This window comes from Maylandia zebra, linkage group LG6 (genome assembly GCF_041146795.1).
Source record: "Maylandia zebra isolate NMK-2024a linkage group LG6, Mzebra_GT3a, whole genome shotgun sequence".
Taxonomy (NCBI): Eukaryota; Metazoa; Chordata; class Actinopteri; order Cichliformes; family Cichlidae; genus Maylandia; species Maylandia zebra.
In genome coordinates, this window is record NC_135172.1 from 43,597,179 (window position 1) to 43,624,864 (window position 27,686).

At 49.2% G+C, this 27,686-nt stretch overlaps 3 protein-coding genes and 1 long non-coding RNA gene across 7 annotated transcripts; 2 read left to right on the top strand and 2 right to left on the bottom strand.

Annotated features, from left to right (window-relative positions):
• Positions 1 to 171: 171 nt before the first annotated feature.
• On the bottom strand, positions 172 to 10,311 carry LOC101472575 (uncharacterized). Of its 3 annotated transcripts, none has more exons than XM_004538681.4 (5): positions 10,113 to 10,311; positions 2,826 to 3,169; positions 2,648 to 2,755; positions 1,851 to 2,370; positions 172 to 1,226 (listed from the first exon to the last, which is right to left on the bottom strand). In XM_004538681.4, the coding sequence occupies exons 2-5, from the start codon at positions 2,970 to 2,972 to the stop codon at positions 991 to 993; spliced, it is 1,011 nt and encodes a 336-aa protein (XP_004538738.2). In that variant the 5' UTR covers positions 2,973 to 3,169; positions 10,113 to 10,311; the 3' UTR covers positions 172 to 990. The 3 variants fall into 3 exon arrangements, with proteins under 3 accessions (XP_004538738.2, XP_076741430.1, XP_076741429.1); XM_076885315.1 differs by having other exon boundaries at positions 2,826 to 3,056; positions 10,113 to 10,164; XM_076885314.1 differs by lacking the exon at positions 10,113 to 10,311 and adding an exon at positions 3,962 to 8,577.
• patl1 (PAT1 homolog 1, processing body mRNA decay factor) lies at positions 10,160 to 23,180 on the top strand. 2 transcript variants are annotated; one of them, XM_004538682.6, is made up of 20 exons: positions 10,161 to 10,317; positions 13,389 to 13,494; positions 14,548 to 14,775; positions 14,851 to 15,105; positions 16,766 to 16,842; positions 17,043 to 17,123; positions 17,249 to 17,443; positions 17,635 to 17,736; positions 18,422 to 18,508; positions 18,959 to 19,176; positions 19,255 to 19,396; positions 19,512 to 19,629; positions 19,713 to 19,810; positions 20,451 to 20,510; positions 20,620 to 20,765; positions 20,853 to 21,012; positions 21,085 to 21,210; positions 21,790 to 21,881; positions 22,556 to 22,705; positions 22,787 to 23,180. In XM_004538682.6, exons 1-20 carry the CDS (start codon positions 10,303 to 10,305, stop codon positions 22,806 to 22,808), a joined length of 2,478 nt encoding a protein of 825 aa, XP_004538739.3. In that variant the 5' UTR covers positions 10,161 to 10,302; the 3' UTR covers positions 22,809 to 23,180. The 2 variants fall into 2 exon arrangements, with proteins under 2 accessions (XP_076741428.1, XP_004538739.3); XM_076885313.1 differs by lacking the exon at positions 17,635 to 17,736 and having other exon boundaries at positions 10,160 to 10,317.
• A 522-nt stretch (positions 23,181 to 23,702) lies between these two features.
• Positions 23,703 to 27,686, bottom strand: LOC101467222 (scavenger receptor cysteine-rich type 1 protein M130). The gene is made up of 5 exons (XM_014411951.4): positions 27,512 to 27,686; positions 26,451 to 26,753; positions 25,195 to 25,527; positions 24,467 to 24,790; positions 23,703 to 23,875 (listed from the first exon to the last, which is right to left on the bottom strand). Exons 1-5 carry the CDS (start codon positions 27,612 to 27,614, stop codon positions 23,862 to 23,864), a joined length of 1,077 nt encoding a protein of 358 aa, XP_014267437.3. The 5' UTR covers positions 27,615 to 27,686; the 3' UTR covers positions 23,703 to 23,861.
• Positions 24,536 to 26,671, top strand: LOC143419079 (uncharacterized). The gene is made up of 3 exons (XR_013099061.1): positions 24,536 to 24,899; positions 25,922 to 26,042; positions 26,153 to 26,671. It is a non-coding gene; the product is annotated as an uncharacterized LOC143419079 (long non-coding RNA).

A 27,686-nucleotide genomic window follows, 5' to 3' on the forward strand; every position in this document is an offset into this window, starting at 1 on the left:
TTTACTGGAGTTACTTTACTGGAGTTACTTTACTGGAGTTACTTTACTGGAGTTACTGGTTTCAAAGCATCTCCATTTGTGTCGGCCATTCTCCGACACGATCGACAGAATCTAAATGTTCAACACTCGTGTTCTACGAGTCCTCGCACCTGGAGGCAGTGGGCAGTGAACTCACCTGTGTTAGTGTGTGCGCTGGCCTCTGGTGCTGTGGTGTCACCTTGTTGCTGGGGTCAGAGCTGTTTGTTGAACTCACTGTTCTCTGCTTCCAGCCTCGGGAGTCGAACCTGTGGAGAGAAATCTGTGGCCTTCCCAGCCCACGCCTCATTCCCAAGACCCAATGTGAATATTTAGTCTCAAACACGACTAAAAGAACCTACAGACAGTCTGTAATCTGATTACATTTCATGCTGAAATTTTGAGCTCTAGTTTTTAAATTATGTCAAACAATATTTGATTCAAAGTTTGAGTTTATTTTCCACTAAAAACGACCAAAACCAGTCTCACTGCGAGTGTGTGATCTCTGATGCGCCCGTCCTGACACACGCTCATATTGCTTCGTCTTCTGGATTAAAATCGCTGCCCTGCTCTTTATTTTTCCGTTGCCGCGGTGAATGGTGGTATCGGAGCTCGATTGGTGATGGCTTTCTTTCTCCACTAATGAAAATAATCAGAGCTGACTTTGTGGAAGTGGAAACTGAGTCATCTGGAGCTAAAGCTGCTTCCTGGAACAGGAACCATCACATGAATACTGCACTGATTTTTAAAATGTAAGATTTCAGAGATCAGCACTTCAGTGTTTACAGATTCAGCTGGATGCATGGATGAATGCATAATGTGATTTTGGTCCAGTCTGTGTCAAACATAAAGCAAAAACACCTTAAAATCGTTTAAAATGATCATTTTTCCTCCAGTGTGGAAAACAGCACAGTGCACAGGCTGGAGTCCAGAAAGTCCACAGCTTTGTGTGACATTTGATACCACGTGTGAGTTTTAGAAGACGTAATCCAGCATGACGTGCGTGTGCCGATCGCTGGGAGCGCGGCGCCAAAACGTCGGAGTCCACTGTGGCTTCAGCGCCACGTCTCCGTCCACGTCTTCGCTCCACCAGCTGCCGAGTAACCAGAACAGACACTTGGCTGCTAAGTAGAGCGCTCCAGCGCCGAGAAGAAGCTTCAGGAAGCCAAAGTCCTCGCCGCCATCCCGCTTCTTTGGTTTTCCACTGAAAGCTGAAGACAGAAATTCAGAAAGTCTTTAAAATGGAATCTGGCTCGCGGTGTAGCAGCTCTGAACAATCACGTCTAAATATGGGAGCTTCATTTCTAGGTTCATGTCCAGAACTTTTACAGGAGCCAATTCTTCAGCAGACCCTACAGGTGATATAAAAAGCTAAAGTAAAAGCACAGATATGACACCAGCTCATTGTCTGTAGGGAAACATGACACACATGGTTTGATTTTAAATAAATAGCAGAGGTTAAAGGTCACATTACATCATAAAGTCCTGGCCTTTTAACAGGTGCAGTTGCTGCTACAGCTCATGATCATCTGAAGCAGTTAAGTGGAAAACGACTGGACGTCTTTTTTTAGATGTTTCACCTCATCACTGAGACTTCTGCACATCTGGATAAGACGTCCAGTTGCTTCCAACTCGAGTGCTTCTTGTGAAAGAAAACCAAAACGACAAATCATAAAAACAATGCAAATCTGGGGAAATAAAACCTCAAACGAAGCGCACATCTCAGCTTGAACTCGGGCGACCTGACCAAAGAAGCCAGTCAGACATATTCCACATTTTCTGCCATTAAAAACTTTTACATGTGAAGCTAAACTGAACCCTGACTGCAGGTTTACCTTCACGAGGCAGCTTCCAGTAACTGTACGCCGGTAGTTTCCTGTAGTTAGCTGCAGGCCCGCTCTGTGCTGATGTGTTGTAGCTGTAGTGCACGTGCTGCTCGTAGCTGCTGGGCTGCTGTGTGGATCCGCTGTAGTACTGCACCACGCTGCAGGTTTGCTGAGCTGATGGATCCGAGTAGGGGGTCTCTCCTATGCCCTGGAGCACATTTACGTAGTAGCCCATCTGGATGAGGAAGCTGGTGAGGTCCAGCTGGGGGTTCTGCAGGGCCTGGATCAGTTCACAGCTGATTTCAAAAGTCCTGTCGAATCTGAACCTCCCAAAGGCGGCTGGGTCGTGCTCAGTGATGTACACCGTCTCCACCACCCGGGTCCTCACCCGGTAACCAATGATGATGCGATCGATGTTGGAGTTGTTGCTTCTGACACCCGACCGATAATTTTCCCTCACGTACGCCGGCAGGTGTGCAGAAGCAGGATAAGTTTCTGTGCTCAGGTTGCCAACCTCAAAGTACGTAACCTGGAAAGAGAGTAAAGATGGAGGGCAGAGGCTGTCACAGGAGGAATAAAACAGCACTTTGCCCCTACAGTCTGAGTCCTACTCCCACCTGCACGCTCCCGCCTTTCCCCTTCTTCTCATTTCACTTATAATGACATGTTTGCCCATTCAGATTCCAGCTGAGAGCTTGAAACCTCAAACTGAAGTGTTTTTACTGAACCATAACCAGCTGGGCGGTTCCCCTAACAGGAAGCAGACTGATCTCTACCTGTGAAACTACCAAACAAACATGGCACACCTTACTCCTGCTCTTCCTGGGCCTGCTCAGAACAGGAAGGAGCTCCTCCATGTTTCCAAACAGGTGGAAGCCGAAGTTCCCGTTCTCCGGCTGACAGTCCGACACCAGCTGTGGAAACACATCAGGTGTTAGTCTGATTCACACACACACACACAGACACACACAGACCTGATCTTACCTTCATGGTGACCACCAGCTGGACGACCTCGCAGGTCACACACTGGTTGGAAAACCAAAAGAGCAGCTGGAGGCCGTGTCGTGGAAAAGGACGGCCAAACCCTGAATACATCAGGTTCTCCGGAGTGCAGAGCTGCCACTGAACCATGGTGGAGCTCAGCACGCAACACACTCACACACATGCAAGTATTCAGGAGCTCTGCTTTCACTGTGAGGAGGCACTGCGCTGTTTCTGGTAAAAATGCAAAAACTGCACTTTGATGTATTGTTTAAATTCCATGTGTGCATCAGTGCTGAGCCAGTGCGCAGCTGTTATTATGTAGAGAGCCGCTCGCACAGTTATAACTAAAGAAATAACAAAATAATCAGAGTTAGAGATAAAAAATGCATTTCAGTAAAAGATTTCAGTAAGTATGTGGCAATATTACAGCTCTACTGTGGGATAAAACACACACACAACAGCATCTCATTTTTGCACATTTACAATTTTACTTTTTCACGTGTAAAACTGCAGATACAGTACTGTGCAAAAGTCATGAGTCACTCATTTCTTTATATTTTGCTGAGAAAATAGAAATATTTTATTATATTATATTTTAATAATATCATACTATTAATAATAATGTAATATAATATTATTATATATTAGTTAATTATTTAAAATAGACAATTTACTGCAAAGTGCACATAAATGGATGATTATTATTATACATAAAGCTAAAACAGAGTTTGTACAACTCTAATGAGACTGGAGGTGTTATTGCATGAAGGATCAAACTCTGATTGTACGATTCTATTCTCATAATTCCAACTAGGGATGGGTATCGTTTAGGTTTTATCCGATACCGGTGCCAAATCGGTACTTTTGAAACGGTGCCGGTGCTTAAACGGTGCTCGAACCGGTGCTTAAAGAATGGAGAACACAAACTTTGTCCAAAAACCTCTCATGTTCAGCTGTTTTCCACTTTTTCTTTGGGCATTTTAGCCTTTTTGGCCAGGGTGAAGGGAGTATCTGCCATCAAACAAGAAGACATGTAGCTATGATGATGTTTGCTAGTTCACCTTACATGCATTAATGTAATAACGTGGTTAGCCTACTCAACGTAAATTACACACGAACAACATTAAGCTACTCACGCAGAGAAGAACGGCTGCTGCTGCTTCATCATCCTCATCATTTCTGCTACACTGGCAGGGCTAGGGGCCAGGGCTCTCCTCTTCGGGTTTTTGGGGGATGTTGCTCCGGGTCCGATAACTGGCAACCCACCCAACGTGCACAGTGTGAGGTCTCGCAGCAAGCTATCAAATACGGCGCATTTCTGGGCTTTTAAAAAAAACGCTATGCGTCGCCAGGTGTTTCATCGGATTCGAGGTGTTACCTCCTTTGACAGTATCACAGTATCAGCTTAAAGCACTTGTTGCTGCTGAGTTTGCATATTTTGCTGTGAAGTACAGCCAGACTTTGACCGCTTCACCTTGGACATTTTTAATCTGTAGCTCTGCTCTAACAGAACGTACGTACCTGGACCCGCCTACTATCCTCGGAAACGTAAAATGATTGGCTAGAATCTAAAGTGTATCACAGCTCAGGAAAAAAAAGCACCGAAATAAAGCACCGAAATGTGCGCTGCTTTTCGGTCTGGTTACTACCGTTTATGTCAGAACCGGTGCCATCATGGCACCGGACACCGGTACCCATCCCTAATTCCAACAATTAAAAAAAATTAAAATGCAGCCTTTCTATGAGCTCAACAAACATCAGCAAACACACAAACTGTTTGTCTCACGGTGTGTTGCAGCTAAAGCTCCAGCTGCTTATTTCACAGGGAGAGAGAAGAAAGAGAGCTAACATCACTCAGAGATGGAGAAAGATAAGAAAGAAGGACAGGAGAGGAGAGGAAGAGGAGAGCTTAGAGGTAAAGGAAGGACGCTCATTTAAAGCTCACACGGAAGTCCTCGTGTTGTTAAATCTGTACATGTCACATTATGTTTGTTCATATAAACTGAGGCAGACTAAATGTCACGGGTCTGGGTCCGTTGGACCCAGTATGTGGAGTTTCATGTTTTTGTTATTCTATGTTTGAGGTTATTATGTTTTGGTTTTAGTTTGCATCAGGGATTGTTTTCTTGTTCTCTTGTTGTGTTTATGATGATGATTATGATGTTTATTATTTGAGTTTCATGTTTAAGGATTTGTTCTCGGTTGTATCTCACGTTTAGTTTAGTTCAGGTTCCATGTGTCATTCTGTCTGTCTCTCAGTGTCATGTCTGCGTCTTGGTGTGGTGTTCTCATTTCCTGTTTTATTGTGAAGGTCTGGGTCTCATGTGAGTGTGTTCAGTTTTACCTCTGTCTCGTCTTGTTGATCATTCTCAGCTGTGTCCACCACCTGTGTGTAATTCCCCTGTGTTTCTCTGGGTGTATTTAAGTCATGTCCTCCGTTATTGTAGTTGCTGGTCCGTCTGTGTATTCCAACCTGCCTCATCTGTGTTTCTACCATGTCTCACCCGTGTGTTCTCCCTGCTGTCCGCCGTTAGTCTCTTCTGGTCGTTCTCGTTAAGGTTTGTGCTCTGTAGTTTAGTTGATCCCAGTATAGTTTAGTTCTAGCTCCATTTGCCGTTTGTATTTACTTTCATGTTCAATAAACCACCTTTACACCTTCACGACTGCCTGCATTTGGATCCTCCTTCATTTCCTCCACACGGCTCACCTCACTCGCCGTGACAGTACGGACCAGCCAGATATGGATCCAGCGGCATTCACCACACCCACGGAGCTTCGGGACCTCATCACGAACTCCGCTTCAAAAATAATCAACCTGTGGCTAGAGCATGAGGGAGAAGCATTCCTCCACGTTCTGGAAGCCAGACTGCAACAGCTGCTCACGGATTATCCCTGGCTATTGGACTCACTACACCCACTCGTGCAAGACTTCATCCTTCACGAACTTCACCTACACCCACCAGCCGCTACCGCTTCCCAACCCAGCCGGACGCCGGAGGTTTTGCCCGGCCCGCCGGAGGTTTTGCCCGGCCCGCCGGAGGTTTTGCCCGGGAGGAAGCGACTATCGCGCCATTGGCGCGTCGCCCCACAGCCGGAGATTAGGACTTCGGAACTGCCGGCTGTGGTGAGTGGAAAAGACGCTCCGTCTGTTTCACCAGTTCATATGACTGTTTATACCGGGGCTGTGTTCGTTGAGTCAGCTGCTCAGCCGGTAGCTCGGTTAGCTGCCCAGCAGTCGCTAACTCAGTCAGCCGCTCAATCATCACCTCCATTACAGTCACAGTCAGACCCAGTAGACACCATGTTACAGTCCACAGCCCAGTCAATAGCTCAGTTGGCAAGAGATTCATCAGCCTTATTATCAGTTCAGCCAGCCACTCCACCACCTGTTACTACTTCGCTACCTGTAGCTCAGTTGCCACCAGTTCAGCAGCCTGTCCACTCATTTACCCAGCCTTTATCCTCACAGCCTCATTACAAGCAGGGAACACACTCCACACAAACTTTTGCTGGTTCATTTAAGCCGGCCATCTCAGAGACAGTTGCTCCCTCTAGGGCCTCCCCAGAGGCTGGGTGTCAGTCACCAGCCAACTCTGGACCCCTAGAGGTCAAGACACCAGCACCAGCAGCCTCACCGGAGAACTCACCAGAACAGCCTCGGCTCTCAGCACCCCCTGAGAGTTCAAGTGAGTTCACCCGTCCGCCTCAATCCTCTGCTAAGTGTATTGGGGAACACTTTCAGCCCTCTGAGGACTGTATCCCACTGTTGCTGCCTGAGTCTAGCCAAAGTGCTGCTCAGTCCCAGCCAGTGTCCCCACTGGCAGAGGTCTCCGTACCTGCTGCTTCAGAGACTGGTTCCACTGGAGGGCCTGAGGAGCCCGTCCAGTCTCAAGTCATGTTAGCTGGGGGTTCAGGTGAACCCAGTCAGCGTCCTGCCTCGTTGGCTGGAGGACCTGAGGAGCTCGTCCAGTCTCACGTCATGTTAGCTGGGGGTTCAGGTGAACCCAGCCAGCGTCCTGCCTCATCGGCTGGAGGGCCTGAGGAGCCCGGCCAGCCTCAAGTGTCGTCTGCTGGGGGTTTAGGAGAACCCAGCCAGCCTCAAGTGTCGGCTGCTGGAGGGCCCGAGGAGCCCGTCCAGCCTCATGCCACGTCTGCTGGAGGGCCCGAGGAGCCCGTCCAGCCTCATGCCACGTCTGCTGGAGGGTCCGAGGAGCCCACCCAGCACCACGCCTCGTTAGCTGAGGGTCCTGGAGGACCCAGCCAGCACATCCTCACATCTGCTGGTGGTCCTGGAGGACCCAGCCAGCACATCTCCACATCACCTCCTGCAGCATCACCGCCGTCAGGTTCTGCAGCCGTCCCGCTGCCGTCAGGTTCCGCAGCCGTCCCGCTGCCATCATTCGCGCCTGGTCCGGCCTCCGCGTCCTCATCTGCGCCTGGTCCGGCCTCCGCGTCCTCATCTGCGCCTGGTCCGGCCTCCGCGTCCTCATCCGCGCCTGGTCCGGCTTCGGCTCCGCCTTCGTCTGGTCCGGCCCCGTCTGGTCCTGTGGTTGCCACGCCGCCGTCAGTGCCAGCTCGACCCGTTCCGCCTCGCCTCTGCCGGCCGTTTTCCGGGCCTCTAAGATGGCATCATGGCCTTCGGGGACGGCCTCCGGAAGGAGTTCGTCGCCGCCGCTGGCATCGCGGCCGTCCTCCGGACCTGCTCAGTGGCCGCCACTACCTTCCAAGAGGTCGGCCTCCAGAACTGTTTGCCCGTCGCCGCCGTTGCCATGTGCACGGTCGGCCCCCAGAACTGTTTGCCCGTCGCCGCCGTTGCCGTGTGCACGGTCGGCCCCCAGAACTGTTTGCCCGTCGCCGCCGTTGCTGTGTGCACGGTCGGCCCCCTGACTGTGTTATGGACTAGTGGACTGTCGTGTTTTGGTTCTGGACTCTCGTGCTCCTGGTTTTTTGTGTTTCGGGCCCTCCTTCCTGGGCTCCCTCTAGGGCCTCCCCAGAGGCTGGGTGTCAGTCACCAGCCAACTCTGGACCCCTAGAGGTCAAGACGCCAGCACCAGCAGCCTCACCGGAGAACTCACCAGAACAGCCTCGGCTCTCAGCACCCCCTGAGAGTTCAAGTGAGTTCACCCGTCCGCCTCAGTCCTCTGCTAAGTGTATTGGGGAACACTTTCAGCCCTCTGAGGACTGTATCCCACTGTTGCTGCCTGAGTCTAGCCAAAGTGCTGCTCAGTCCCAGCCAGTGTCCCCACTGGCAGAGGTCTCCGTACCTGCTGCTTCAGAGACTGGTTCCACTGGAGGGCCTGAGGAGCCCGTCCAGTCTCAAGTCATGTTAGCTGGGGGTTCAGGTGAACCCAGCCAGCGTCCTGCCTCGTTGGCTGGAGGACCTGAGGAGCTCGTCCAGTCTCACGTCATGTTAGCTGGGGGTTCAGGTGAACCCAGCCAGCGTCCTGCCTCATCGGCTGGAGGGCCTGAGGAGCCCGGCCAGCCTCAAGTGTCGTCTGCTGGGGGTTTAGGAGAACCCAGCCAGCCTCAAGTGTCGGCTGCTGGAGGGCCCGAGGAGCCCGTCCAGCCTCATGCCACGTCTGCTGGAGGGCCCGAGGAGCCCGTCCAGCCTCATGCCACGTCTGCTGGAGGGTCCGAGGAGCCCACCCAGCACCACGCCTCGTTAGCTGAGGGTCCTGGAGGACCCAGCCAGCACATCCTCACATCTGCTGGTGGTCCTGGAGGACCCAGCCAGCACATCTCCACATCACCTCCTGCAGCATCACCGCCGTCAGGTTCCGCAGCCGTCCCGCTGCCGTCAGGTTCCGCAGCCGTCCCGCTGCCATCATTCGCGCCTGGTCCGGCCTCCGCGTCCTCATCTGCGCCTGGTCCGGCCTCCGCGTCCTCATCCGCGCCTGGTCCGGCTTCGGCTTCGCCTTCGTCTGGTCCGGCCCCGTCTGGTCCTGTGGTTGCCACGCCGCCGTCAGTGCCAGCTCGACCCGTTCCGCCTCGCCTCTGCCGGCCGTTTTCCAGGCCTCTAAGATGGCATCATGGCCTTCGGGGACGGCCTCCGGAAGGAGTTCGTCGCCGCCGCTGGCATCGCGGCCGTCCTCCGGACCTGCTCAGTGGCCGCCACTACCTTCCAAGAGGTCGGCCCCCAGAACTGTTTGCCCGTCGCCGCCGTTGCCATGTGCACGGTCGGCCCCCAGAACTGTTTGCCCGTCGCCGCCGTTGCTGTGTGCACGGTCGGCCCCCAGAACTGTTTGCCCGTCGCCGCCGTTGCCGTGTGCATGGTCGGCCCCCAGAACTGTTTGCCCGTCGCCGCCATTGCTGTGTGCACGGTCGGCCCCCTGACTGTGTTATGGACTAGTGGACTGTCGTGTTTTGGTTCTGGACTCTCGTGCTCCTGGTTTTTTGTGTTTGTTTTAGCGTACTGGAACTTATCTTTATCACTCTGTTAATGTTTATAATGTTTTAACCTTCAGCATTGTGTGTGGACTTCACTGGTGCCTACTATGCCTGGTGTATTATTGGTTAGTTATGTCACCCGCCTGTTAGTATATTTTATTTCTATGTTGTATTTTATATTTGTATTTATTATTGCTCTTAACTCATTCTGGGAAGCACTTTGGCATGTGCTATATAAATAAAATTGTATTGTATTGTATTTACTGGAGTAAAGAATTTGAATCAGTATTTGAACTTTTAGTACAAATGACACTAACACTAAACAACTAAACAAATGGGAATGAATGATCTGTCAGGCTGCTGGTAACAAAGTGCCTAAAGAAGCAACTTAAAATGTATTTTCTGCTGAGCTGGCTGTGATGAGGCAGAGTTGGGCGGCTTAACAAGCCAAGAATAAAAAAATCATTCCTCTGAAAATGCTCAGGCACAAGCACAAGTGCAAAAACAGCCCACTGTGGAGACCTGCTGCTCAGGACCACTTTAAAACATTACAACAAAGTCTGTCTCGCAGGGAATAATCCAAAGGAAAAAGGGGTGGCTCGGGACTTTCGCACAGCACTGTATAGTTGTAATATTAATAATGTAATCGTTCACATTATTCGCGTATTATGGCTTGTTTTCGATAAATGAAATCACTGAGTTCATTAAAACATTTATTCCAACAACACAACACTGAGCTGAGCCATTATAATGCAGTTCCTTATTTCTAAAAAAAAAAGCTTTATGATCGTGGTCTAGTCCAATGAAGCTATTAAATAATGACTTTAAGCAAACGGCGAGCTGCAGTGCAGAGAAAATCGCTGCTGTAAAGTCTGATGTGCTGTTTTCTTCTTTATTTACCGTTTTTGTTGTTTTCTCGCTCTGTTTCCTCATTTTCAGGAGGCGCGCTACAGCCCGGAGCGCGAACGTCAAATGCGCGCTCGTTCACGTCGTTCCGTAACGTGGGTCCTAGAGGACGTCCTCTGCTGGCGTCATTTGCGCGCCGCCTAGCTTCCCATGCACTCTCCTTCTCCCGAAAGCCTGCGGATAGATGTTTCGATTTCAGGTGAGTGTAGCTCTGTGGAAATAATCAGGTGTGTTTTCCCGAGGAAGAGTTCCGGTGAGTCCCGGAGAGCTCACGATGACCACAGAGCGCGCGCTGTACGTGCTCGGCGTTCACTATTGTTTATGCGGCTGAACTCGGTGCGGCCTGCGAGGCAGCCCGCTTTCCTGGTGCTGAACCGGGGACGGCGAGCCCTGTCTCGGCCCGTGTGGGTTACAGTACTGTAAAGTAAACCAGCGTCCGCTGTGACAGTCCGGAGTGTCGCAGCGGCCCTGACTGTGTCGTATTCGGCCTCTGAGGGCAGCATTTAATCGACGCGAGTCATATGCGATATCACGTCAGCATTAGCATTGCGGCTAACTCTCTCTCTAACCTCTGCTAGCTGCAGGGTGCCAGAGTGCTGTGATAAGAAACGTTATTGTTCCCAGCAGGTAGTTTAAAAATGGAAGGCTACTAATGGCTTCTCTTGTCAGTACCGTAGTGTTCCTGTTTTGAGTTAATGTCTTCTGCGTTTCATGTTTTTCCCAGTGAAAGCAGGGTCATTGTCTCAGCTAGCTACTGCTAGCATTTGGCCAGTTGTCAATGCTACTCCTAGTATTTACTTACATGCTATAAATGCCAACTCAGGCTGAGGCGTTTCTTTTGCAGCTCAGTTTAGCACACTTTGACCACTCCAAGGCCCAGTGTCGGTTTGAATCAGACTTTCTGGCACCTGGATGGGTTAAATAAAAGTAACTGTCATCACAGGTCCATGTGGCCCTGACAGCACACTGATGATCAGCCAGTTTATACAAGATAATAACGGTGCTGTAAGCTCCAGCGAGTCAGCATTTTATTCATAAAATGAACCGTCGTATAACAAATCTGTCAGTTGCTCGACAAGAATGAATTTACTGCTGCCTCTGAGGACATGCGCAGTGTTTGGTAGGCGTGATCCAGCTTTTTCCAGCTCCGTTTAGATCCAGATACCAACACTGCAGCTTAAGGTATCTGCTAGATATCCACTGATCTGATACCAGTGCTAAAGGAAGTTGTGTTTCTCACTGCGAGGAAGAGACTGGGCATCACTCTCTATGCTTAAGACATCTGGCTTAATTTTAAAATTATATCCTGACCTTTGTAAGGTGACATGGCCACCGTGATCACACCTATTGATTTTCAATCCTATTCGATTTTCAAGTGAAGATTTTCACCGTGGGCTGTCTGTCACAGGTCCTTAAACAATAAGCTTGCCCCGAGTACTCCTCGTTCCTGACACCTGGAATGACCACGTTTAAAAAGTAAACTTAACATAACCTTCTCCCTCACACGGTGCCAAGCTACTACACTTCCAGCACAGTTCCTGAGCCTGGATAAAGTGGAGGGTTTCATCAGGAAACGTAGCACAAGACGGCAAAACAATAAAGAAATATTGTCATCATTTACTTTGATTCAGAGTAAAGCGTGCAAGGCTGCTGCACCTGCATTGTTTGGTGCAATCGTTGCAGTTTCTGTGAATGTATTTTTGAGACCTGTGGGCCATCTTTGATACGTTTTTCTATATTGAGTGTAAACAAGCCTCTGCTGAGAAATTTGTGAAGCTCTTTCAGTTCCTGCGGTAAAGAGTAACGATGCACCCGGATCAATAACAAGATTTATTTGGCGGTATGGATGCTGCCGTTTACTTTCGGCTGCTCCATTAGTTGCCAAGAGGAAGCACAGATTTACGCCGAATGTCCTTCCTGGCACAGCTCTCTCGTTTATCCCGGCTGAGGACGGACACGAGGAGACCCTGAGCAGACCCAGAACATGATGACAAATGAAGTCTTTTGGCTGCTTTGGGAGGATGTAGGTGTCCTCCAGAAGACTGGAGGAGGTTACAGTGGAGAGAGGAGTCTGGGAGTCTTTGTTTAGCTCCTGAGAACCCGTCTGGATAAGCATCGGAAAATTGATGAACATTTTTAAACGTCTTGATGCATCTCAATCATCCAGGAAAGTAAATCTCCAAAAAGTTGATTCTGTTCATCTGGACGCAGCGTTTTGTGGGAGAAACGTTTCGTCACTCATCCAGGTGACTTCTTCAGTCTCAGCTGACTGCAGGTTTCAGTCTTATAAACATACATTTGCATCATGACTGAAACCAGCCCACTGAAGGAACAATGGGCTGGGAGGTCAGGTCCTTAGTCTTAATTATGCAAATTCTCATGACCATAGATCAACAACCACTGATCAATGGCCATGAGTCCCATTCACAGAGATGTCCTGTTTATACGATTGGGGAAACCTGCAGTCAGCTGAGACTGAAGACGTCACCTGGATGAGTGACGAACCGTTTCTCCCACAAAACGCTGCGTCCAGATGAACAGAATCAACTTTTTAACAGTGTCAGCTTGTGTTTAATGTCTCATCAGTTTTACAGCAGCTGAATCAGGATCATCCCTCACATGGAGGAAGGGCCCTGAAGCAGCAGCAGGACATATTTTAAGCAATAATATTTATGTGTCACTAGTAAAACACGTCAGCTTTTTGAATTGATTGTCTCTGAGACTCACTGAACTGGTTGTGTGTCAGATCGGACACACCCAGAGGATGCTTTTGATTGCAGAGCTCTGAGAATGAATAAGATCGTGGATCTGATTTACTATAAATGTCTGATGGAGCCGTGTGTCGAGCAGGACCATCCACACGATTTAGAGGCCAAGAGGGTTTTTCTCATGCTGATGGAGAGAGGGCTTTGGATGACAACATATCTGCAGCTGTAGAAATTATAATAATATTAATAATAATAAATTTTATTTATAGGCACCTTTAAGACCCTCCAGCTCACCTTACAATAGTACAATAACAGTAGCAATATTATAAAACATAGCAAAATACAAATTAAACATAAGGTTAAAAAAAGCATGAAAGTATAAAAGCTAAGCAAGATCAAACTACACTAAGACAGAATCATGGTGAAGGCTTTGCAGCTCTGAGTGTTGAGACATTATTTTATAGAGTCACAGATTATTCTGACGTCCCAGTCGCAGCTGTTCGGTCACCTCGTCTTTCACATCTGTAGATCTTTTCATCCCTCTTGTCCTCCTTTATTTTAGTCCCTGAATGAAGACTGTATGCTGGAGGAGGAAGATGATGGATTGATAGAAGACGAAGATGAAATCGATCAATTCAACGATGACACTTTTGGAGCCGGGGCCATCGGTAAGAAAGAAACATCTTTTTTTTCCAGTCTGACTCTGTTGTCTAGACGAGGTGAGGTTGTACTGTGGATCTGTCCTGTCAGATCTCCTGGATGTTCGTATTAAACACGCCTGGCTAGTTTTTTCTTGCTCTCGGGCCTGTCGGACACGTCGTGCACACAAATTGCTCAAACACAGTCTAACAATAACAAAATGGAGTAAACCAATGAGCAGCATCGGTTCTCACAATGACTGATAAGTTTCTTTGCTGTTGTGGAGCGTGCAGTGAAATGTTTGAACCATGAAACTGAGTTAGCTGTACGATAGCAGCATCAGCGCGTCAGGAACAGGGTCAGCTCCTTCACTTAGCTCGCAGCATTTCTCAGACTCTGCTCTGACAGGCTGATGACTGAGAGGGTGACTTATACCCTGATTATCTTTGAGTATCTGCAACAACATCTGCTTTTTATTAGCACACAGGCCCAGCTGTTCTCACCTCCTTTCATTCAGTGAGAAAAGACTGAATGTGCTGCTGAAGCATTTAACCATGAACAAGTCATTGAACCAAGGATGACATGTAGGCCACAGTTTTACTGGAGTCTTCATTGCTACTGGAGAGAAACTCATAATTATTTTATATATTACTGGGGAGCTAAATCTGTAATTTATTGGTAGATTTGTATCACTAAGCTTTTAGAACATTTAGACGCTCAAATCGGTGGCTGCTGTCAGCCTGGTTCTTTATTATAAGGAGCGCGGTGCTGCTCGACTGCAGAGAAACCGTATTTTAGATCACACGAGCTCAGTTTCTGGATGACAGTGCTGCCGCTCGTTTACAGCCCCGGTATACTCTGATATTTTCCAAGAGGCCCCATAAACGAGGAGGTCACATGTACGTGCGACCTCTGAGGGTTTGAAGGCGCTCTGTGTGTTTATGAACACGGATTCTCATCCTCACGTCTCTGCTTTTATTTTGTCGGATGGTTTGTGTCTTTGCATATTTGTCTGTGGTGACCTTTGACCTTTCACATGTGATTTGGGGCTGCGCAGATTTGATGTTCTTTGTTTGTTCCAGATGACGACTGGCAGGAGGAACACAAGCGCCTCGCCGAGCTCGATGAACGGGACGAGTTAGGGGCGGGGCTGGGGTTCGGAGGAGGGGGGATGGGAGGGGACTCAGACTTGAGCACAAGCGAGCGCCCGTCCTCCACCCGAATCCCTTCTTCTGTAGTCCATCCCCCTCCACCATCATCCCTCGCTTCCCTCAGCTTCTCCTCTTCCTCGTCTAGACTGCCGCCATCAGGTAGGTGATGTCATCAGACGCTGAAGCATCAAGTGGAGATCGGCATCTTTTAAAGTCTGTAATCTCTCACTTCAGATGTGGAGGATCGAGTGGGGGAGGGGGATTTGGCCGAGTCTCTGGCCAGGCTGATCCTGGACGCTGACCCGGCCATCGCTGGAGTCGGGGCAGCTGAGAGACCCGGTCTGCCCCCCGGCTCCTCAGGATCCGGCCTCTCCGCCCTGCGGGGGCTGGACCAGCCCAGAGTCCTGCCGCAGCCCTCCCCCATCCTGCCTCCCACCCAGCCACACCAGCATCCCCAGCACCAGCTGCCTCCCGGGCTCCCTGCGTCAGGTGAGAATGAGTCGACCGCTCAGTGGGCTTTATTTTTAAAGATGTCACCAAGATTTTAATTGCGTGTGTGTGTGTGTGCGCACCCTGACTGTGGATCTGTTGTCACATGACTGTTGGTCACAGTTGATTCGTAGCGTCTGTCATTTGGTCTCTTTTATATGAGCTGGTTCGTGTGAGCAGCTTCATTTTGGGGAATTTAAATGTTGAATAAGTTTAGTATTTAGTATTTAGTATTTATTTATTTATTGTCATTGTCAAGAACAATGAAATTGCGTTTGGGGCTTCCATACAACCCAAAAAAAAGAAGAAAATAATAAATACCCCTTAAAACCCAAGTGTACATATTTAACCCAGTGTGACTCCAATGCAATAAGACAATCCTTAGCAATAATGTTCGTAGAAATTCAGACAAAGACCTGAGAAACATGACAAAATACAACAATGCAACCCATTCAATATTATTGTACTGTGAGATATGATATCAGATATGATAGTTATCTATTTAAGAAAGAGGGGGGGGGGGGGCAGGAGGGGGAAGAGAATAAAGATATGATGCACCAATGCAGACCAGTTCATTGCTATTAAGAAGTTGGATATGGTTATTGTCCGTGAGAGGGGGGCAGAGAGTTCAGGAGCCTCACAGCCTGTGGATACAGGCTGTTGGCCAGTCTGGATGTTCTGGCCTGTATAGACCTGTACCTTCTCCCTGAGGGCAGCAGATGGAAAAGGTGGCGCGCAGGGTGATGTTGGTCCCGCAGGATACTGTGCACCCTCCTCAGACAGCGAGTGGGGAAGATATTACTGATCTCTGGCAGACTTGTTCCAATAATTCTGCCAGCTTCTTTCACCACCCGCTGGAGTGCTTGCTGATCGGCCTTGGTGCAGCTGTTGATGAAATTTCATATTTTTAAAGATGCACTTGGTTGTTTTCTTTGATCGATCTGTTGTTCATCAAAGAGTCGTTGTAAGAAAGCTTGGCGTCTTAACCCACTGGCAGATTTTGGAGCCTAAAGGGTTGATGTTGAATTTGTGGCTGCGATGCTCAGAGCAGACCTACCTGCTGTTTGCTTTCTGCATGTCGGGAACTTGGGAGGTAAAACCAGGAGTCATTTTCTGCCTCATGAGAAACGCTGGTATCCGAAATTTGGAAAAGCCTTTCACACACTTGGAGCAAGAAAGTATTTGTCTTCCACAGCATGTCTTTATCCTGTCTTCCTTCTCTCACCAATCACAGCAGATGGCCCCGCCCCTCCCTGAGCCTGGTTCTGCCGGAGGTTTCTTCCTGTTAAAAGGGAGTTTTTCCTTCCCACTGTCGCCAAAGTGCTGCTCACAGGGGGTCATATGATTGTTGAGTTTTTCTCTGTATCTACTGTACAATATAAAGCACCTTGAGGCGACTTTTGTTGTGACATATAAATAAGATTGAATTGAATTAATGTTTGACAGTAAAACTGAACAGAAGCAGATCAAGTGAACACCTCGTGTGAGGCTGCTGTGCTCTCTGAAACTGCCGGGCAGCTTCCCAAAGATTCCCGCTCTAGGATCAGGCCGGCGATGACTCCATGTTTCTGCTGTTCGTTCAGCAGCTTAAGTTCACATTAGCTCCAGAAGCATGCTGTGTGTTTGCCCTGTGTAACTGAAACCTGCTGTTGTGCTTCAGGCCTTCCTCCCTCGTCCATGCTCAGCTACCAACAGCAGCAGCACTTGCTGCGCAGAGGCACCGCCCCCATGGGCCAGGTCAGTGTTTTTCCCTTCATGTGCCGTATCAGACTTTGCAGCGTGGCAAAATGTTTTTGAGAAAATTAAATTGAATCATGCACCAAAAATCTCCGAACAGGTGGATTTAAGATTTCCTGTCTTGTGTTTAGTCTGATCACTGCAGCAGAATCGGTTTAAGCCTGATGTGCATGTTTGTTTCTTGAATCTGTCTCTCATAGATGAGCTCTCACAGTATTTGGGAGAACAGCATGGGCTTTGGCCCCGTGAGCGTCACCCCGGGATTGCTCACACACATGGAGGTTAAACTTTACTCTTCTTATTGGATAGCTAACCGTTCAGTTTAGGTGTTAATTCTAGGATCAAACATAAAGAAATGAACGACTAAATACATTAATGTAGTTATTGTTCATATTTCTGTCTTCAGGATAATCCACTCATGTCGATAATCAAAGAGGTGGGCCATCCTAAACGAGCTCCTCAGGGCAGGAACGATGAGGATCTGTCAGAGAGGGCTCCTCCTCCACGCTCTTCTTCCCCTGTGATTGGCTCCCCTCCGGTGAGGGCGGTGCCAATCGGGACTCCACCCAAACAGCCGATGAGCCACGCGCTGAATCACCAGGTCAGAAACAGGAAGTCTTTCTGCTGGGTGTCCCTCCCTGCTGTGAACACGTGTTTCTGTCGCAGGATTTAAACGTTGCCGTGGCGCCGAGATGTGCTTTTAAGGTTACGAAGCAGAATGGCAGGCGTCCGGCTGCGTGTAAGGGCTCAGTCTCTGTTAACCCCGCCCTCTGTCTGTGTGTGTTTGTGTAGATCCACCATCCCACTGCGGTCCACGTGAGAGCCCCGGTCCAGCACAGATACCCCGCTCCTTTCCCCGAGCGTCTGTCTCCCAACACCCTCCTCAACATTGCTGTGAGTGTTTCCTCTCCACCCGCTGCCCCGTCTGCGTTAGTCAGCAGACTCCTGCGCTCAGGACGGTGCGCTGCAGCGTGTTTACAGGCCAAATAGAAAAGACATCACAGGTTTATTTTTGACAGGATTCATACTGGTGATGATTTAATATCATGTGGTTTTCATTTACGCACCATGGAACAATAAAAGTGCTAATATCACTGTTTGCTGTATTTGTTGATGAGCTAGCAGCTGATTGTGTGGTGACCTCCACCAGCACCTGATCAGGTGGTTCAGCACTGAGCTGATGGAGGCTGCCGGGTGGAGCTGTGTGATTTGGGATCACAATGAAATGATTGCACTTTGTATTGTAGCTTAATCAGGATGACTGAAGAGCGTTCAGTCTGTGTGGGGCTGATGACATCAGCAGGTTTCTGTAGGTGAACCTGCGGAGGCGGAGCCTCGCGGTCACCACCAGGGCTGTGGATGAAAATACTTGAACCTGTGACTGTGTGGACGGCTCGAGCTGCTGTGTGTAGTCACACCCACAAAGGTCCAGGAAGGACCCGTCTATGTTTATAAAGGCGGGAATCATATTTACAGCTTCGGCCCAGCTGCTCCGATTTTAGTTTTCCCCACAAACAGCGCGGTCATGTGACCTCATCACCGTGTTTTACTCTGACGTCACTTTTTTGTGTGTTGTCAGAACTCTCCTCTGTGCCGCGGCCCGTTCCCCCCCAGAGTCGGTCCTGTTCTGTCGCAGATTCAACGCGCCCAGCTGCTCAACTCTCAGGTCAGACACACACACTGGCAGACTTGCATACATGTTGTTATTACACATATACGTGATGTTATTACACACAGCCAGTTCAATTCCACCATCAGGGTCTGTCTGTGTGGAGTTTGCATGTTCTCCCCGTGTTTGCGAGGGTTCTCTCCTCCGGCTTCCTCCCACAGTTCAAAGACATGCAGTTAGTGGGGATAAGTTAATTGATCAAATTGCCCACAGGTGTGACTGCAGGAGTGAATGTGAGAGCGAATGGTTGTCCATCTTTGTGTGTTGGCCCTGCGACAGACTGGCGACCTGTCCAGCGTGTACCCCGCCTCTCGTCCAATGACAGCTGGGATAGGCTCCATGTTGTTATTACTTACATGTTAGGCTACCTCGTTAAGCGTGATTGATGACATGTCAGCGAACGCTCCCTCACAGCTTCTCAGGTTCTCGACTGTCCCGTGTGTCCAGGTGGCAGGATTTCCCCGCGGCGGTCCTCCTCCTCTGCTGCCAGGCGGGGGAGGTTTCAGGCCCTTCTTCGGAGGCCCTCCTCCTCCGCACGGTCACCGAATGGGCCCCCCACCACCTCACGGGCCCCCTAACCACGCGCCGCCGCTCCGGCACAACACCACTCACCTTCACCCACAGCACCGCCGCATGCTCACCCAGCGCATGCAGAGCCGAGGAGGGTAAGCAAGTGCGCGAGAAACACAGCCTGCTCATTGGTCGATTCGACGCGCGGTCATCGTCTTGTTGCGTCTGTGCAGGGACCGCAGGCCCGGGATGGACCGGCGCAGCAGAGACCCCTACAGCAACCTGATGACTCAGAAAGAGAAGGAGTGGGTGACGAAGATCCAGATGATGCAGCTGCAGAGCACAGACCCTTACCTGGATGACTACTACTATCAGGTGGGTTTCACCGACACTTGCTTCAGCTAAAGCAGCCCCACACGAGTCAGTGTGATGGTTGTTCATGGTGTGTGTGTGTGTGTGTGTGTGTGTGTGTGTGTGTGTGTGTGTGTAGAACTACTATGAGAAAATGGAGAAGCGTCAGGAGAAAGAACAAGACAGCAGCAAGAAGGAGCACACCACCAAGCTCATCACTCCTCAGGTGGCCAAGGTGGAGCACACCTACAGACCAGGTAACCCACACCGGCGCTTCGCCGCGTGATGTCACATGTCGCGCTGCTGATCGAGCTCAGCTCTGACGCAGGTCTGTCTGCAGTTCAGTTCGCAGGCTCTCTGGGTAAACTGACCGTCTCCAGCGTCAACAACCCCCGCAAGATGATCGACGCCGTGGTGACGACTCGCTCAGACGACGAGGTTTTTATTTCTTTCTACATGCAAACGTTTTTATGCCGACGCTGCTTCAGCTGCACTTTATTCGGAAAGTTTGCTTTATAAACAAAAATGGAGGCTCAGATGAGAGCGGGTTGTTTCTTTAGACCAGGTGACGATCAGGTCGCACAAGAACAAAACACGTTGTGAGACCATGAAGCAGCTGCAGGATCTCCACAACTTCAAATGCTCTGAAACTTGGTGAAAGGTTTGATCACATCAGAAAGCTGCCTCGTGATCGAATCAGAAAAACAGAATTCTGATTAAGAGTCGGCTGGAAATGAGAATAAATGAGACGTTATGGCACTAAATACATCAGTGTTTCCCTCACATGTGTGTTTGTATGTCGCTCTGAGAGAAACCTGAGTCTTTGCCGTTAGCAGACGCTGCTAACAGCCTGCGGCCCAGCAGCTCCACTCGAGGCTGGACGTACGGCACAGCTGGCAGTCGGTGTTACGGTGGATCAGTGTCCCTGTGAAACGAGCTTCAAATTGTCCTGAATCCACTTTATCCACCAAACCCAGCAGGCAGATAGAAACATGTGACACAGCAGCTGTTTGGTTCTGCTTTTCTGTTTTATCAGGTTTCAGCTCCCGTTGATCTTTTTGTTTCCGTTTTCTTGAAGGAGAAACGAGAGAAGCAGGTTTGGAATAAGAGGCGACAAATCCTCTACACAGTGGAGAAGGTAGGACGAGCAGAGCCGTGCACGACAGGATGTTCATGCAGACGGCAGGAAACGCTTCGAGAAATGTAACCTTCCTCCTCCTCTCTCCTCCTCCCCCTCCGCCCTGCAGATGTACAGTTTGCTGTTGGAGGTTCAGGACTTTGAGAAGTGCTTCGTCCAGGCGCCGGAGGAGGACCGCGAGGCTCTGCTGGAGCAGCACAAGAGCAACACGGAGCAGCTCTGCAGCTCGCTGCGGGAGAAAGAGTGGGACGACAGGTAGGAGGGGGCGGCCCTTACCCTGTCCAATCAGCGCCGTCACAGGCGGCTCAGCGGTGTAACGTTTTCTTCTCCTCCTCTGTGAAGAGTGAGTGACGAGCAGTGTGTGATGATCATGTCGGTGAGGAAGGGCAAGCGGCTCATCTCCCGGCTCCTCCCCTTCCTGCCCTCAATGCAGGCTGCTGCTGTTGTCATGGCAATTGCCCGCAACCTTCCCGCTTTAGCCAAGAAGGACAAACAGGACCAGGTAACCCCCGCAGGAAGTGACATCACTTTCACCTGTGTCTGTGCGGCGTTAACGCCTCTGCTCTCCGTTCAGGTGCTGTGCTGGTTGGTGGAGCCGGTTTCTGCAGTGATCCAGTCGTTATCGAGCGCCTCCCTCACAGATCTGCTCCAGGAGCTCCAAGGCAGCGAGGGCCAGCTGGCCACAGTGCTGCACAACAAGGTACGCGCCCCACAGCCCAGCCCGGACCAATCACAGAGCACGCGCCTCACTCCAGGTCACCCATAGCAACAGAAGGAAATGCCGTTTGTGCCACTTCCTGTTTCCAAAGTTTCTGAACTTTTTTTCTTCAACGTCACGACCAAACTCCAGATTTCAGCTGCTGCAGCTGCTCTGACAGAGTCTGTGATCACATGATTACACCTGAGCGCTCATTTCATTGTAAAACAAGCCGAAGAGTGTAAAGCTAGCATCACCTGCAGAGACGCAGCTGTGCTCGGAGTCCCTGAAGGATGGACGGGAACGCTTACATCAGCGCACCTGCAGATCCTCACACGCACAGTTTGTCCTTCCTGTTCCTCAAACGTCGCTGGGTTTGTGTCTCTCTGGGATTTTTATCCAGAGACCAAAGAGAACTTTTCTTCTCCTTCAGTATATCTGATGTTGTCAGAGTGATGCGTTGGCTCTGGGAGACGGTTTGGGGGGATTTTTGTTGCTGGTTTTTTTTTTGTTTGTTTGTTTGTTTTAACAAACTGATGTTCGTCCACATGTGTTCACATGCACACGCCTGTTTCTGTCCAGTTTGGCGTGACGCTGCTCTACGTGATCCTGAGTGAAGGTGAGAGGATGCAGAGCTCCGACCCAAACTGTCAGCTCATGGACGACAATCGATGGTGAGCCGTGCGTGTGTCATTTTTAAAACAATCTAACATATAATTGTATTCAGAGGATTCACTGACGCCTCTGCTCGGCTACTTTTCATGTGCTGTGTATAAGTCTTGAGCCACCCCTCGTTTTATATTTTTAAATTGGTCTAAGCAGCACCTGGTCAAAGGTCTGTCAAAGATTTGAACAGTGTCGTTCTTGTACCTGAATGTTTTCACTGTTCAGCCACATGATGCTCAGCCAGTGCTGTGTCTGCACATAACGGACAGATGAACGGTTTCAGGTTTCCTCTGTTACCAGCAGCCTGTCGCAACACAGCTGAAAACTTGGCCCCTCAGTATGGCGTGCACTCAGAACAGAAGTGTGCAGCTTAACATCTAAGTCAGCGTAAAAGGATTGCTACATGTAATAAATGATATTAAAATTAATTTGGAAGATTGTTTCAAATACTTTTGGTTTATTTTTATTAAAAAGTAGTTAAAAATCTTCCAGAATTAACTGAACCTGTAATACCAGTTACCACCACAAGATGGTGCAGTGAGTCATGCGATCTTCATCATCTCTGAAAAAAGATGAACTCCTCTCCATACAGCTGCTGGAGAACGGCGCCCCCTGGTGGGGAAAGTTTGATGTGATTCGTGCTAATGACAGTGAGCATGACCCCGCCTCTCTCCTCCCTCAGGACTGAGTTGGTGTTTTCGGTGACGAGGGAGCTGCTCAGCGTCCCCTCCTCGTCCCTCTCTCCCCCCCTCTTCACCCCTCCCAACCTGCTCTCCCTCTTCTCGCGCTACGTGGACCGGCAGAGGCTCGAGCTGTTACAGGACAAGCTACAGTAAGTGAGCGGCAGACGAGCGACGGCGAGAACACGAGAGGGGCGACGTTAAACTGACGTTGTATCCTGTTTCTGTTTCAGGATCTCTGCTTTGTCCAGGTAGAAGTTACTGCACGCATCGAAGCAGCCCCTCCCCCACCCACCCACCCACCCGATGCAGACCTTTTGTTTTCTGTGTGTGTGTGTGTGTGTGTGTGTGTGTGTGTGTGTGTGTGTGTGTGTGTGTGTGTGTGTGTGTGCGCGTGCACTCGAAGTGAAGCCACAGCGGATGATTTTAATCAAGCAGAATCTTTAGTCACTTTTGTTTTTCTGTGTTTAGTGTGTGTGTGTGTGTGTGTGTGTGTGTGTGAGACAGCGACACTCAGCGTCTGAATGGGGACAAAAGTTAATGAAATCTGCATTTTTAAGTATCTTGTTTACGAATATGTCTGTGATGAACCTTCAGATTAAAGAAAGTATTTCTATTATATAAAATCTCGGCTCTTTCTGCACACGTGCAAACGCTCCGGACGATTCCGTCCAATCGCAGATCCAAAAACCATCAGTTATGCAAAAATGTGATGTTAAATGTTGTTGTGGTTAATTCACTGATATTTTTGATTTGCATGAGAAACAACATCAGGAAGAAACGACATTCTGCCCAGGTGAGTAATTCACAGGTAAATCATACGAAGGTCACAGAGTGTGGGGCTTTCTGTGAGGGAACCTCACAGAAAGCCACGTCAGTCACCTCTTATCAGGTTTCCCCACGTCAGTCACCTCTTATCAGGGTTTTAGATAAGAAACCAACAAACAGGCCCAATGCCGACTGACCAATCAGGTCTCTGGCAAACGCCCATAGGACAAACTTGGGGGAGGAGCACTTCATGAGCGGACTCTGATCATAATCTGTTTTTTTGTAAAATTGTCGAGGACGGGTTTCTGGATCCAGCCCAGTACCTCTGACTCCGTTTATATAATTTAAATACCAAATTCATTAAATACCAAAAAATAAGTCTTTTTTTTATTTTTTATCATGAGCGCTTTTTATTGGCAACTTAGAGGGCGGATATTTCTCCTTATTAAACCCAGAGTTTGAGCCATGACCCAGAATACTCCGTCCGTCTGTCGGCGCCTCTGCGGTCGATTGTCTGGTCCAGCGTTGTGTCCTCGGCTCTCACCCGCGGCGCCCTGATGAAGACGGCAAAACAGAGAAGAGTTTCAGTCTGATGTGGAACCACATCTGTGTCCATGTCTGTGACGTAGGTGGGCTTCAGGTCTGACAGGTGGAGCGCATTAATGGGTGAAATGAAAACGCTGCTGTGTGGGGGGGGTTACAGTCTACGTTGAGCCAGAATGCATCAGATGTCAGGAAAATGAAATGTGATGCTTTCTTGTAACGATGCAGGAAATTTTCAAAGTATCTTAAAATTGAAAATGATCAAATGTGAAGTTTACAGAAGTTTTCAGACCCTCGGCGGAGAACTTTGGAGAAGCACCCTCGTTTGCACCCTCGCTCGGATAGTTTATCCCAGACTTCCCAACAGATCAGGGGGAAATGTCTGAACTCGGGATGATGTCAGTGAATCTGAAGCTGACGACTTCCTGTTGTGTGCTGCTCTACAAAAAACATCCTAAACTTCATTCAAATGTTGTTTGACGTTGATGTGTGAAAGTGATCCACAGCTGTCAGGCAGGACTGAGTCGTGCCACGAGTACATCATTTACCAGGAAACTAAACGAGCAGACGACACCCACAGCAAACCGCTTCAAACATCTCACCTGCACAGTTCACCTGAATGACCGAGGAGGAAAGCCGTGGATTTACAGCTCCGCACTCCATCAGCGCAGACTCTCTTCCAAGGCAGTCAGAGAAAAAACGCCACATCGGCATTTTGTTGGGAAGGTTGACGGCTTCGGTGGAAACAGCGATGTCGCAGCCCAGCTGTCTGCACACTATGCCCGCGTGGTTCAGGTCCCAGACTGTGGACTCTGCGCTCACCGGTTTGGTTTCGTTCCCGTTGTGGATGAGAAGCCTCCCAGCACAGGCAGCAGAGTCCTCTCTGGCTCTGAGCACGCCATCGTCCAAAATCACATCTGAATCATCTGTTAGAGACAGACACGTCAAAATGAGGAGGGGCCAAAATCCACTCTGCAGTTACACCTGACCAACGCCACGAGGAAGAAGAGACGCTGACAGAGACGAGGGAGAGAGGTGGCGTTTAAAATTGTGTTTTAAATATGAACAAAATATTTTACTAAAATGTAAAAACTCTAAAAAACATGTTTTTGTAAGGTTTTGAGCTACATGTGGAAAAAAAGACCTGTAGTCATGCTGGTGACCTTATGGGAGATCAGCACAAGAACAAAAACACAAACCTCCTCTGCACAGAGAGCACACACATATTCGCATCACAACACCATAAACTGCGTGACAAGTAACTGGGTGGGTAAGGGGGTGAGAGGTGAGCTGAAGTAGCCACGGCCATCCAGCCAGTGTCTTTGTCTACCTTTGACAGTGAGCGAGAGCCTCCCGCCCTCAGATGAGAAGCTGTGGCTGAAGACAGTGTTGCGATAGACGCAGCTGTAGGTCCCCTCGTGTGTTTGATTGGCAGCTCTGAACCAGAAGCTGGCCGAGTAATTGAACGCTGCTTGGGTCAAGCTGCGGTGTTGGTGGGCGCCGGTGATGCTGAGGGTAAAGTTGCCGCCGCTGTATCGTGGCTCCACAGAGCAGCTGATGCTGAAAGAGTGACCCTTCCACACCACGCCCTGCGTTTGGTTCCCAATTGGAGAAGTCTCACTGCCGTCAGTGTAGAAACTGATGTCAGGAGCAGGCAGGACGTCTGTAATGACATCATCATACACCTGATGAGCGCACACGCTTTAAACACTCGAACTGTGTCGTAGAAAACAAAGACGCGTCGGGTTTCAAGTTATTGGATCAGATTTATGAGCTGATGGTGCAAAACCTTTATTAGGGAGGGGCGGGGCTAATGTGACTGAAAGAGGTGTTATTACCACCTTATTACTTATGTATTTGTGTGAGTTTCCCTTCTGAGCAGAAACATTGTGGGTGGATAGAATGAGTAATAAAGATTAATCCTGCAGACGTGAGCTTTGAGGTTAACTTTACTGGATTTAACACCAGTAAAAACCCGTCTTATTCTGCGTCTGCTGCGATAATTCAATGAGACTGCAGCCGCCTTAACCTCTGATCATGACATGTAAATGCTGCAGGATGAAACCCACAAACTACATGAAACACTTGAAGCATTCTCACCAGCTTTTGGCCATCTTGCTGCTTTGACATCAATGTTATGCAGTTATGTGGCGAAACAACGGGCGGCATCGTGTGAAGGTAACTCGACAATCACAGCGTGAGGCGTGACCTCCTGACCTCATCAGCAAAGTGTTTACTGAGGTCATGATTCACAGATGCTTTTTATATACGTATAATTCTTTTTACAGCTGGATGAGTCGCCCCCTGGTGGCCACTGATGAAGACTACTGCTGGAGGATGGGTTAAACTCCGCCCACACCTTTGTGTGACTTCCTGTGTCACTGCCTCCCACTGTCTGGCCTACTCTCTGTACTATAATGTAAAAACACATTTAATCAAAAGAAAACTGGTAAGACCATAGAGAGGAACCTTTGCTGGCGGTCTCAGACCTTTGACCTTTGACCTATGTGAATAAAATCCGTCCATCGCACCTGCAGCTGAACTGACCCTCAGCTCACTGTACAACGAATGCCGTGCTGTTCTCACCTGAGCAGATCACCTCAGTGGTGAAATCTGAGAGGCCCTTCCTCACCGTTCCGCAGTCCGTGAGCGCTCGCTCAGAGCCGTCACAGTCCGAATAAAAGCTCCAGACGTGCAGAACTTTGGGCCGGTGCCTGACGTTTTTGACTGAAACAGCAGAGCCGCAGTCGAGCTGTCTGCACGCCACGGCGGCCTCCTTCAGGCTCCAGGTGCGCTGTTTGCTCAGCTGTCTCCACTCTGCCTCGTGCTTGAACCTCAGCTCGCCGGCACAACGGTTCCCTTTGCCAACCAACCTCACATCATTGGACGCTGCAACGAAATCATCGGCAACAAGAATCTGCTGCGACACTGCAGGAGGACAAGATGACTGCTGCTGGAAGTAAAACTCACCGAATATTTCAACCTTCCAGCAGCCTGAGAGGAAGGTTGCTCTTCTCAACGCCAGCGGCTATTTTGAATGGTTTCTACGTTTTGTCCTACATCGTGTAAACCGAGTGAATGCTCCCGTTTTTAAAATAAAGATGCTTTTTTATTTACTGTGCACGCTGCGCTGAGTACAGAATCTATTGAGTTTAGCGACTGACTCGTGTGGCTCTGTGATGGAGTTTAAAGTGTTTGTGTTCAATGATTAACAGACTGCTGTCGCAAACACTGACCCACTGACAGGCTTGTTCAGCTTTTAATCAGATCGGCCGTCCTGTGACTGTGGTGCACAGAGAGCATGAAGATGCAAAAGTACTGCTACATAACAACAGCACAGAAAGTGCGAGGGAGTCAGGAGTGTTTGCCCTCCAGCATACTTTCCAAATAAAGCTCTTTAACTGTGGACGATAGATGAACTTAATCTATCCCAGAGCTGGAAAACTCCCTCGGTTTAGTTTTTCTGACTGTGCATCAGAAACAAAGAGGAAGGTGAAATGAATTTACTTCTGCCTGCAGTTTTTGCAGACTGTAGCTCAGCTTAGTGACAAACAGAAGAACAAATGACAGCCGAAGAGAAAACGTCACGATGGAAGAATTGCAGCTGGGAGACGTGTTTATTCAGCTTTAAAGTGAAAGGGACTCACCTGTGGAAAAATGTGCTCCTGCTGGCCTTAGAGCCCAACTCAGCATCAGCACACAATAAAACACAAGTGAAGAGCACGTGAAGACCCAGCTCTGCACTCTCATGTTGCTCTGACTTCACAGACCTGCACCAACACTCAGGTTTGTTGGCTCACTCTGCAAATACAGAGTGAGTGC